This window comes from Ammospiza caudacuta, chromosome 14 (assembly GCF_027887145.1).
Source record: "Ammospiza caudacuta isolate bAmmCau1 chromosome 14, bAmmCau1.pri, whole genome shotgun sequence".
Lineage (NCBI taxonomy): Eukaryota > Metazoa > Chordata > Aves > Passeriformes > Passerellidae > Ammospiza > Ammospiza caudacuta.
In genome coordinates this window covers 11,521,525-11,533,015 of record NC_080606.1, presented here as the reverse complement: position 1 = coordinate 11,533,015, position 11,491 = coordinate 11,521,525, and the positions used below count along the sequence as shown (strand labels likewise).

The following is an 11,491-nucleotide window of genomic DNA, read 5'->3' as shown; positions in this document are numbered from 1 at the left end:
AAATTTTTCTGGCTTCAGCTTTCAGCCATTATTTCTGGGGTTTCGGTGTTCTTAGCCCTTTTGTGCTGTACTCTCTGTAAGACTCTCTAGAAAGTAGTATCTCATTCTCATCCCCCAAAATCAAGATCTCATTTTGACATTTTGTCATCTCATTTATGACAGTCTCTATCAGTACACTACAGTAAGATCACCAAACTGCTGGAAGTCTCCCTGTGCAGGAAATCGTTTCCAGGCCTCCTGTTGAGGAACCATTGCTGTAACAGCGCCGACAGCATCATTACAGCAGGAGTGGAATTAGAGATCTCCAGGAAAAAGGACTCGGACTTGGACAGATTCGTGCATTTTCCCTTCACCTGCTGGCACACGGTACTTTGCAAGGTCAGCCTTAAAAAGCTGAATTCAACAAGTGTTAGGTCATGAGGAGCAACAAAGGTGAACACTAGTGGTGACTCTTCTCCCTCACTGCTGGGTCTGAGCCGGCTCGCTCAGCCCTCACTGCGGACCCATCGTCACCTCTTGAGGAGCACTAAAGGTGAACACTGGTGACTCTTTTCCTTCACTCCTGGGTCTCAGCCGGGTCCTCCAGCCCTCACTGCGGACCCATCCTCACCTCTCGAGGAGCCGGGCACGGCTCTCCTGCACCGCGGCGGGCACCGGCACAACTTCACCGCGGCCGCTCCGCGGCCCCGAACGAGGCTTCAGAAAGTTACGGCCGGCCTGCGGGAGCGGAGGGAGCGGGCGGTAGGGCCCCAGGGCAGTGAACGGCTCTGCGCCCGCCCGGGGGAGGCGGCCCGGCTCCTGCGCGGCGAGCGGGGCACGGCGCGTCCCACCCCCGGGCCTTGACGCCACGCGTTAATGAAATGCTAATGCCGGGGCGCGGAGCCGGGCGCTGCCCGCGCCCATAAAACGCAGCGCGGCGCGGGGGCCCTGCCCGCAGCCATGCAGAGCGCGGCCCCCGCCGCCCCGCCGGCCCTGCACCTCCTCACCTCCTACTTCATCGACAGCATCCTGGGCCGGGGCCCCGCCGCGGGCCGGCACGGTGAGGGGCGGCGGGGAGGGCGGCACGGTCAGAGGTGGCCCGGCGAGGGGCGGCGGGGTCGCTGCACGCCCGCCCGCCCCGGTAACTCCGCGGTTGTGTCCCTCAGGCGCGGAACGCGCGGAGACGCCGCGGCCCGGCCGAGCGCGCAGCCCCGCGGAGGAGCCGCAGGCGGAGGAGCGCGAGGAGCGCCCGCCCGGCTCCGAGGCGCCGGGCCCGGTGAAGAGGAAGCAGCGGCGGTACCGCACCACGTTCAGCACTTTCCAGCTGGAGGAGCTGGAGCGCGCCTTCTGCAAGTCCCACTACCCCGACGTGTTCACCAGGTAGCGGCGGGAGGGGCGGGCGCGGCCGGGCCGGGGCGGCGGGCGAGCTCCGGCTCTAACTGAGTGCTCTTCCCGCAGAGAGGAGCTGGCCCTGCGCCTTGACCTGACGGAAGCCCGGGTGCAGGTGAGTGCCGGAGGGGACGAGGGGCAGGAGAGGGTTGAACACAGCGCGTTTTTCCTCTGGTTCCGCCGGGCGAGAGCGGAGCAGCGGCGGCGCCGGGAACGCGTCCTGTCCGCGGCGAGTGGTGCTGAAGGGACGGAGGACGGGGCGCGGCACAGCCCGGGCGGGGAAGCGGCGGCTCAGGGACATTCCCCGGCTGCGCTTCACTCCCGCTTGTGCTGCCGCCCTCATGGGTCGAAAAGCAGGAATAAAAAAGCATAAATTAGGCTGTTCACAGAAAATGAGGGTCCTGTGGGGCATTCAAAGTTATTTACTGAGACTTCAGAATTAACATCCTTCTCTTGGTCTCACTTAGCTCAATAAAAATAAAAACGCTTCTAAATGACCGGTTAAAACAAATGAAAGATGAATTTGACATTCATATATGACAGTCAGGTCCTGTCCAGGAGAATTTTATGCCCAGCTGGGCTGTGATTGCAGCAATGCCTGTAGAACTTCAGCCTGCTTAGACAGACATTAATCCCCTGTAGGCTGCAGTTTGCTTAAACTACAAACTACTCTTAGTAACTTTTCCTGACTCTATGCACTCCTGCTTAACAATATCCCTTAAAAACCCTTTTCTTTAGATTCATCTCTTCATAACCTAGAAATCCCCTTTTTATACAGATATTATAGCCTAAAAAAAATTGTTCCAAAAGGTATGATGGCTTTCAAGTATTTATAAGCTGCAAATGACAATTGTACTAAATTTGGCTTGTGCTGTAGATTAGATATTGACTGTTCCAGCACAATTCTGGGTGTGTGCCTACTTGTGAAAGACTGAGAATTGGTGCAGCTGCTCAGTGTGACAGTCCTGCTTACTACTGAAAAGCTTTGATACTGTTAATGCCAGATCCTAGTTTGTATACTTTGTCATTACTCCAGTCACTGGATCTGCAATGGTTCACACCACAGTTACAGTCTGTAAAACTGTAACTTTTTTAGCTTTATATGCACCATCTAATATGTACCATCTTCAAAAAAGGCATTAGACGTATGAATGATACTTTATAATTGACTCAAAGAATACTTAGATGAGTTTTCAGCTCTCTTTTGTGGACTTGGGGGAAATTATGTATCCTTCACTCTTTCTAACACCAACAATGACTAAAACCTCCAGTCACTGACATGCCCCAATCTCTGACAATTGCACATGGCATCTAACAGTGAAAAAGACATGGGTGAAAAGTTGTTACTTTAAATGTTACTGTCAAATTCACTTTGTGGGGTACATATTCTGTAGACCCTGTGAAGGAATGATGCAATGGCACATGGCAAAGAGGAACTCATCTCCTAATGACTAATCTAGACACAAACAAACAAACAAAGAAAACATTTGTGTTTGATGTAGCCAAAAAGGAATTTACAAGAAAATTAACAAGAGTTGATGCATCCCCAGGGGATGGAAGGAGCAGCAAAGAGCTGTTCCTGGTAAGTCTTTGACTCCTTAATCTGTTAGGTCTTAACACAAGTGTCCTGAGCATGGAGCACAGAGTCAGCACAGTTGTTTAGTGTGAGTTTGCAGTGCACAGGGCCAAGCCCCAGTTCCTGTCCTGTGGGAAACTGGGCTCAGCCTGGAGGGAAGGGGATGTGTAGGAATAACAATGAGGTACTGCACTTCAACTACCATAATTACCAAATACTTGCCCATGCTCATTGTTGCTCTGTAAGGCATTCTGTGGGAAATGAAGACTTGCAACCCTCTCCCATGGTACCTGGCTAAATCAGCTGATATGGAAAGTGGCATCTCTTTACTTAGTCAAGTGTAAGCTCAAGAAATTAATCTTACCCAATGCAGTCAGACCATTTCTTGACCTCAATGTGTTTTACAAATGGAAGTTTGCTTCTCTGGGGAAAAACCAGCTGAAATGGGTACCAGCCACTGCATTCCTCCTCCTTTTGAGTCTTACATGAAAATGAACAAATAAGAAAAAAAATGGCATGAATAAATGTTCATTCCATCATCATTTCAAAGAGATCTCCCTCATCCAACACCCCCCTTACTTACTTTTATAGAATAAGGGAGAATTCCTTCCCAATAAGATTCCTCACCTTGGGAAAGATGCAGTCAGAGAGTCTGCAAAACCTTTTCATAACCTGGAGCCACTTTGGGATTGTTCTTCAATAGCATTTGCATCTGTTGTTGCCACTCATGCTTCTCATTATTCATACTGTTAGGATGGCAAGAAAATAAGAAAAAGTTAAAGGAATCTTTTGTCTCGTTCAACGTGAGGGGTAAAAGGTTTCAGGGTTATTTCACTGCCATAAACTGCATCAGTTTTAAAACACTGACTTACAGATATAACTGATCAAGAAATCCTTGTCATATTTTCTCATTACAGTCCTCTTATTCACTTACAGCAGAAACATGATACAGTTATGCACATCTATGTATCTTTCTAGCATCATTAGGTATTACATCAATTAAATAGGATACATTTTTACAGAAAATTACAGCAAGAAAGCAATCAAATTTTACCTGCTCACATTTTCCTTTGTAAAAGATCTGAATCTCTTGTCAGATATGCATGATGCTACTAATTGCAAGTATAACCTGGGTAATATTTAGCATGCAATTCAAAACTTAATGGTTTAAAAATCATTATTGAGTATTAAGTAATACTTTTTCTAGAGTATTTTGCCATTGATATTACAGTCATAAAAATCTTAAGACTGGTATAGCAGTTTCTGTTATGGTTAGTTTGTCACCTCAGAAGTGTCTGAAAATAGAATAAAAGCAAGTTAAGGCTTTTACTGGAAGCAAAGAAAAACTGCTTAACAAATGGTTCAAGATGACTTATCTGAACGTTAATGACTATAATATGTGCAGTAAATTTTGTCAAAAAGCTGTTTGTCGTGTCAGTCTAAGGTAAGAGGCATTGATCTGCTCCTGTTACCACTTGAACTGATGGGTTTGTACCAATAAGGAATGGAAAGCCAGCTTTTTTCTAACAGTATTTATTAGATATATATGCTGGTATTTCCTTCCAGTTTGAGAAATACAAAATCTGAGAGACAATTACATTTTGGAGTTAAGCCCAAAATCTGAACAATAAAAAAAAATACTTTGTAGTCAAAGTGCATGTCTGAGTGATCAAATGGATTTGCTTTAGTATGGAGAAAGCAGAAAAGCAGACATTTACTTTTGTGTTAGGCTTCTTTATGAAGAACAGATTGAAGAACAGTGCTACCATTTAGTAAGGACATGAACACCTTTACAGCCTTTATCCTTTTCAGGAAAGGCTGTATCTGCATATCTCAGTGTGAGACAGTTATTGCCTTTTCAACTGGATATTTTTCATAGAAAACACTAAAACCTTTGAGTTGGTGGTCTTCTCCTGTGAGATCTTAGGCAAGCTCCACTTACAAATATTTGGGATTACTGGTTAACAGGGATTTAAATTAATCTGTTCCCAGTAATTTAGTTTTCCTTACCAGACCCCTGTCTTGGACTGATACTGATGAAGTATCTAGGCATAGCTGCCTGGCATTTCACAGGTTCAGACATCCCTTTGTAAGACATCTGACTATTGAAAGCTGATGGTTGCTGGAGGAAAAACCAAAGAATGAGTCTTGCCACTCAAGAATCTCAAGTACAACTTCAAAATTTTGATGTTCCGATTTTCTGCTGAGTGCACTTCCCTCTGCTGACTGCCTGTGAGTGAGACACTTCTGGGTTACACACTCAGTCTGAGGGGTGCAAATCCCTGTGCCAGGAGAACAGCAGCTTTCCAGTGTAAATATTCTGCATGCAATGGAAGGACTGGCACAGTATTTCTTCAGCTGGATCCTGAGAACCCAGAGCAAGTGCTTTGAAAGAGTCAATTGTGTCTCTGTCAATTGACAGAGAGAAACAACATCAGGCTCAGGACAGCAAGGCTGGGCGTGCTGCAGCCTTGTTTGGGGATCAGCGCCCTGGTGTGTGCAGGGCTTTTCTCCCAAACACAGTTCATGACATTCAAGCACCTGAAGGTAAGTTACACTGCTGGAAATGGTCATAGGGCACGGCTGAGGTAAAGCAAGCTGGTTTTTAACCTCAGAAACCTGGTTTTTAAATACTGTAGGTGCTATTTAAAACTTTTGGAAAACAATTTTTGTACTGTATTATAATTGCCATCTCTTGAATGGCCTTGTTGAAATTTAACTTTCAATAAATAGGTTATGAAAGGAAGAATGATCATTTTTAATAATTGCTCTTGCATTTCAGTTTAACTTATGACAATGGCTTTAAAACCTTCATGACTCTTCAGTCAAAGAGTAGTCAAATTTACAGTATTGAAAAGTGATTTATTTTGTAATAAACCCACTAAGGACTTTATGAAAAGATCTTTTATATTAAAGAAGTGGGGTTTGGTTTAACAGTAATTATTTTGCCATATCAATACGTGCTGTAGTATCTGGTAAGACAAACTGCAGAGTAAGTTCAGCTAATGCCTTTATAATTTCTTGTTGAAGGTCTGGTTCCAAAACAGAAGGGCAAAGTGGAGGAAACGTGAAAAAAATGAAATTCTGGGGACTGTTCCAGGAATCTCCTTAACGCACCCACTTGGTCTGTTTTTGGATGTTCCACTGAGCCACTCTCCCCTCCTGGATCACACATGGAGGTCAATGCCTCTTTCCACATTAGCTGTGCCATCCATGTCCCCAGCTTTTAATCCTTCAACCTTAGGGCCATTTGGCCTCAGCAGTCTCACCTGGACTTCTCTCTTCAGAAATCCTATATTAAATCCACATTTTGGAAGGTATAGAATAATTTTCTTTTTTCTAAATCTCAAAACTGTTAAAAATGCTGCTTTTATATTATTTTGCTACTCGCATGTTCTCAATAAACTTACTAAAATGTAAGTAAATGTTCCTGTGTAGGATCACTTGATTAGGAACAGCTAGATTTGGGTTTAAGTCATGCTAATAGCATCTTAATATGTAATTGCTTCTTGAAGACAAATAGTGCATACTTACTGCAGTTTTGGTCTCACTGAACTCTAGTCTTCATACAGACTGCTGTGACCTGTGTGGCTGCAGCTCCATCCTTCTCTCTTACTCTCTCTCAAGCATAAATGCATTATATATAAAATACATAAATACATTATATATTATATGTAAGTGTATATATACATACATAAAAATATAAGACAGCACCCTTGCTGAAATTAGAGCTTGTATCTTAGTACTACATTAACAGACAAACAAATGCTTTTCACATGAAACCAATTGATCTGAACAAATTGTCTGCATAAACAGCTATATAAATTGGCCTTTTTATGAGGTGGTTTATTGCTTTCACAGAACAGGCTGATCTACAGCATCCAAGGTTTGTTTAGAAAGGATTTAGCATGAGGGGTTCAGCAAATGGTTGCTGGTTTAGATATCTGCATGCCATGTCTGATCATCTCTTGCTAATTTTATTTAAAAGTGGTTCGGTTTTTTATTTAGGGTGGGATTTTCTGCTTTTTTTTTTTTTAAGGGCAAGACACTATACTGCAAAATAAAGCTAAAAAATGTACATTTGGAAAAAATTGGAAATTTTGGAACTTTTTTCCCTAATGCTTTGTTGGGGGGAAGCTGCAATTCAGTATTTGTTCTCCAAAACAATTCTTAATTTGGGTAATATTGACTTCTTTCAAATACAGGTTTCTCAATGCTTTAAATCCTCTCGTGACAACAGCTTCAGTACTAATGAAAGCTCCTGGACCCCCGTCAGACCCTGTTCTCACTGCCTTCACTGATCCAGCAGCAGTTGAAAGGAAAACGTCAAGCATTGCAGCACTAAGACTCAAAGCGAAAGAACATTCAGCACAAATCCCTCAATTAAACCTCATCTCCAGTCTTACAAACACTAACAAAGAACTTTGTTAGGAGCTCTCCCACAGACTACAGCCACGGAGGGGAAAGTGAATGCCTTCTCCAATAAGTAGCTCTCATTAGAGAAACACATTTAAAAAAAGAAAACACACACACACACAGAGCTGTATTTCCTGCAGCTTCAGTAACAGACTGAAAGGAAATAAACCTGCTAAATATTGTTTTCCTTCATTACAACATGAAATCAGGTAGTAAATTGGCTTGTATAATTTCTTGCACTGCAGAAACAGAAGCAGGAACTATCTCATCTGTGTAAATCAGGCTAACATGTATCTGAAGCTTTGAAATCAGCGAACTCACCAGAAGCTACTCCAAAGGTTCAAAATTCTTTGTAGGAATAACCACTTTTCTAAGCAATTCTTAACTTCTCAGGAGGAACTCTTATATGCAGTACTTAAGAATCAGTACACAGTTATTAACTTGGAGACCATGCTTCATGTTGAAGTGCAAATGCCAGTGAAATATTGCATTCTAGACAGACTTAGCAGGGACGAGATGGGGACTATTTTCAGTATGGGCTTTTGATTCAGAATTAGGTTTGTGTAAAGAGTACCTTGTTTCAAATTTTAAAAACGTTTGCTTTATGTTCAGGGTGTCAATGTCTTAACTAAGAAAGTTTAACCTCTGTACATGAACTGTATTCTGTGAAAGTAGGCTAGCAGTGTGCAGTAAACTGTCTGTAGGTCTCTGTGTATGTATATACATGTCAATCAGTAGCTTATAGCTGTAAATATGAGGTTGCTGAATACTTTTAGCAAGATTTCTGGCACACCTTACCAGACCAGTAAGTTAACAGATTACTTGTATATTTTGAGACATTTCATGCCTTGAGTAGTTTCAGAATGTAAATGAGTACTCAATGTGTTCAATTCTTCCTTGGACCAATGTTGAAATGAGTGAACAGAGGCCTTACTGAGCGGGAGTCTGCAGTTCATCACAATCCCGGACTCCATGACATTTTAAAGTCTTTGCTGAACTTCCTCATCCAGGACATGGGACTGAGAACAACTTTCCACAGGTCTGATGCTTTAGTGTAAAGTGAGGATATGTACTATCCTCCTGGTGCTGTAGTGAAAAGCAAGGACAGGTCATCCTATGCTCCTTTGGCAGCTCACTCGCCTACCTCACAGGGCTGTTGTGAGGGCTCATTAAACAAACACGCTGTGCAAATGGCAGAGTGATATAAGTGCTAATTTTTGCTTCACAGCAACAAAAGAAAGGCCAATAGTTGGCTGCACATGGAGATCACCTTTCCTACACCTGTAGCAGAGGTCCAAGCAAAATCTGTTCCTGTGGTTGATGGGACAGCATGGAACTGCTCCACTGATGCTGCCTGTTTTCTCAAAACTGTCCTCAAACACATTTACACTGAAAAGATTTTGTGTATTTCAGAACTTCTTTCTCATGGCAGCTCTAGGCCTACCCTTAAGACTGCACAGTTGAGTTCTCAGCTAGAGTTTGAGGTGTAGAGCTCCAGCTACATCACTGCTGCCTCTGGAGACTGCACCAAGCTTGTACTTCGCTCCAGGACACAGAAGGAAGTTTGCTGGGTCAAAGACAAATACTCATCACTTTCCACTAGAGTGGAAGTATTTCTGTTGGGTTCATAGACCTCACTGGGAGCACAGGCAGGAGGAGATGGTGGTATCTCAGCTGCTGGGAAAAGCCAGCTCCCTGCTGGAGTTAGAGCAGGGCTGCACTGTGTGTCAAGCAGCAGGAGGCTGCGGAAGTGAAGCGAGCAGGACCTCTCACACAAAGTTTGAGTGTGTTTCTCCCACAAGAGCTATTTGCTTCCACCAGTCCACTCTCATGGCCCAGGCTGCCAACTGGCAGCACAACACTCAAGTGTTGAGTTGGTTCCAAATAAGCCTTTTAAGTAGGTTAAAGGCTTGAAAACTGTCATTACACAACTCCTGTTCTGTACAAGCTTCTGTGGTATCGTTCCTTGCCACAAGTGTCTCTCTCTTGCAATGCAGAGGTTCTGCAGGAAAGGAGACTCACTGTTTCAATTAAAGTAGCAGAAACTGTCCTGCCTTTGCCATAAGTCAATAAGAAAAGAACTCTGTAATAAAAATAAAACCTGGGTATTTTTGCCCAACTTATATTCGTTGACAAGTTCAGCAGAAGCAGCATGTGATAAGTAAGAGCTGAAGGCTGATGTAATACATTGCATAAAATACTAGGTCCTATGTTATCAACAAAATCTTCATCACTGACCAGAGGGCCTATCTCACTCAGGTATGGGGGAATCAAATTCACAAGCTAAATTTCAGCAGTTACATCAGAGATAACATTTATCTATCAAAAAAGCTTTTCCAATAGTTATGGTTAGAAATAATTTCATGGACAGCAATGAAACACACAGAGGCAAGTAACTCCACTCATGTGCATGACAGTCCTGCCAGAGCTGGGAGCTGCTCCCTCCACCCAGCACACTGAGCTACTTCAGCACCAGCATGGGAACTGCAGGGTTGGACAGCAGGGCTGGCTCCCAGGCCTTGCCAGTTTGGGTGCTGCTCTGTCCTCATCCTCCTTACAAGAGGGCATGCTTCTCCAAGCCATCCTCCTCTCCTGCTGAGAGCACAGCCTGCTGGGCACCACTCCCTGCCAGCTGTGAACTCATCCCAGTGCCACGCTGAGGCCAGGACTGTCTCCTTTGGTGCACACTCCTGCATGGCTCTGCAGCTTCCAGCTGCTGTGCCCAGTTTGACCATGGCAGAACAGCAAAGGTAAGTGCATTGCCTGTTTTGTTCCTGGTTAAGGAGAAGCTGTCAGCCCTGTGCCATCTGGGCAGAAGCCACTGTCTGCAATCATCAGCAGTTCCCAATGGGTACAGCTAGAGAAAACAGCTTTGTGATATTTCATCTGGGTTTACTTTGAAATTAAGAGTTTTTGTTTAAGGTAATTTCATTTTTTCTGCTTTAACGAGTCCTTCCAAGAAATGTACATTCTTCCATATGACTTGAAATCCAGCTGTGAGAACTAATGGTATTATGAAAATAAACATGCAGAGCAACACTTGAAATCAGCTTAGGAACCACAGAGTGCTCATAACCAAAACTCAGAAAGTTTTATGTGTTAATTATTACTACCTTAAAATGAAATATCACACCAAGGGAAGAAGGGTTATTTATTCAATTTGTTTAAATTTTAAATAAAGAGGCTTAATTACGAGCTTTTATGGATATAGTACTAAAATTGCATTTCAAAAAATTTTGGAGAGCTATTAGTTGAAAAACCTTCAGCCTGGTTTCATAGCTGCACATGGGGTCAACTATTTGCTATTAATCCAGCAGGAACATTTGCTCTCCTAGTCTTTCTCGAGGCAATGGGGTCTGCAGCCTCCCACATCCTGAACAAGCCATTTTACAGAGTGTGTCTCACACTAAACATTGAAATTATTTCCTGACACTTTATCTTGCCTCGTGCAATAAATTATTTAGTCCTAATTTAGGCAAAGCCTGCACTGACCTGGATTGAGACTGCAGGATATGTCCCTATGCCTCTCTTCTGAATAAAGAAAGGTTGCAGCCTAAATCTTCTCTGGGTGACATCAAGATTGTTTCCTGGCACAGATTTCAACTGAGGCAGGCCTGAAGCCCTGGTTGTTTTATTTGGTTTATCTGATTTTCCTGAAAGCAAAAATATTTGGGAGGATTTCCAAAGCCACAGAGAAATTTGAATACAATCCCACCCCAGCCATCTTCTACAACTACTGAGGAAAAAACGTTTCTCTTCAAATTAAACCTCTTAACTTTCCTCTCCACATCACATTTTGAAGTGCTTTGCTGGAAAATCCTGCAAGCATATTAGTATCTCTTCAGAAAACACTGATAAATATTTCTATTGGAGGACTCACATTTGGCTAAATAGTCAATTTTTTTCAGTTTGTTCTTTGGTTCAAGTTCAGTTCTGCTGCCATAGGATGTTGGATAAATTTCCGTATTTCCAGTGACATTATATCATCAGAACCTTGCCTACAAAGAGTGAATGATTTTGTTGGGGCAAAAATAAAAGGAGAATAATGGGCCAGGTGTTTGAAGAAAAGACAAAGAAACAAGCACAGTAGGGTGTTCTGACTCACAAATCTGTATTGAGAAGGAAGTATTC

General features: G+C 43.5%; 1 protein-coding gene across 1 annotated transcript; it reads left to right on the top strand.

Annotated features, from left to right (window-relative positions):
- The first annotated feature begins 840 nt into the window (after positions 1–840).
- Positions 841–8,257, top strand: ESX1 (ESX homeobox 1). The gene is made up of 5 exons (XM_058814360.1): positions 841–1,039; positions 1,146–1,359; positions 1,438–1,483; positions 5,975–6,261; positions 7,150–8,257. The coding sequence occupies exons 1-5, from the start codon at positions 940–942 to the stop codon at positions 7,373–7,375; spliced, it is 873 nt and encodes a 290-aa protein (XP_058670343.1). The 5' UTR covers positions 841–939; the 3' UTR covers positions 7,376–8,257.
- Positions 8,258–11,491: the final 3,234 nt, after the last annotated feature.

Excerpts from the sequence above, each read along its gene's own strand:
- ESX1 (XM_058814360.1), top strand. The coding sequence starts at position 940 with ATGCAGAGCGCGGCCCCCGCCGCCCCGCCGGCCCTGCACCTCCTCACC. Across the intron at positions 1,360-1,437 it reads TACCCCGACGTGTTCACCAG|AGAGGAGCTGGCCCTGCGCC; the intron begins GTAGCGGCGGGA and ends CTCTTCCCGCAG. Across the intron at positions 6,262-7,149 it reads TTAAATCCACATTTTGGAAG|GTTTCTCAATGCTTTAAATC; the intron begins GTATAGAATAAT and ends TTTCAAATACAG.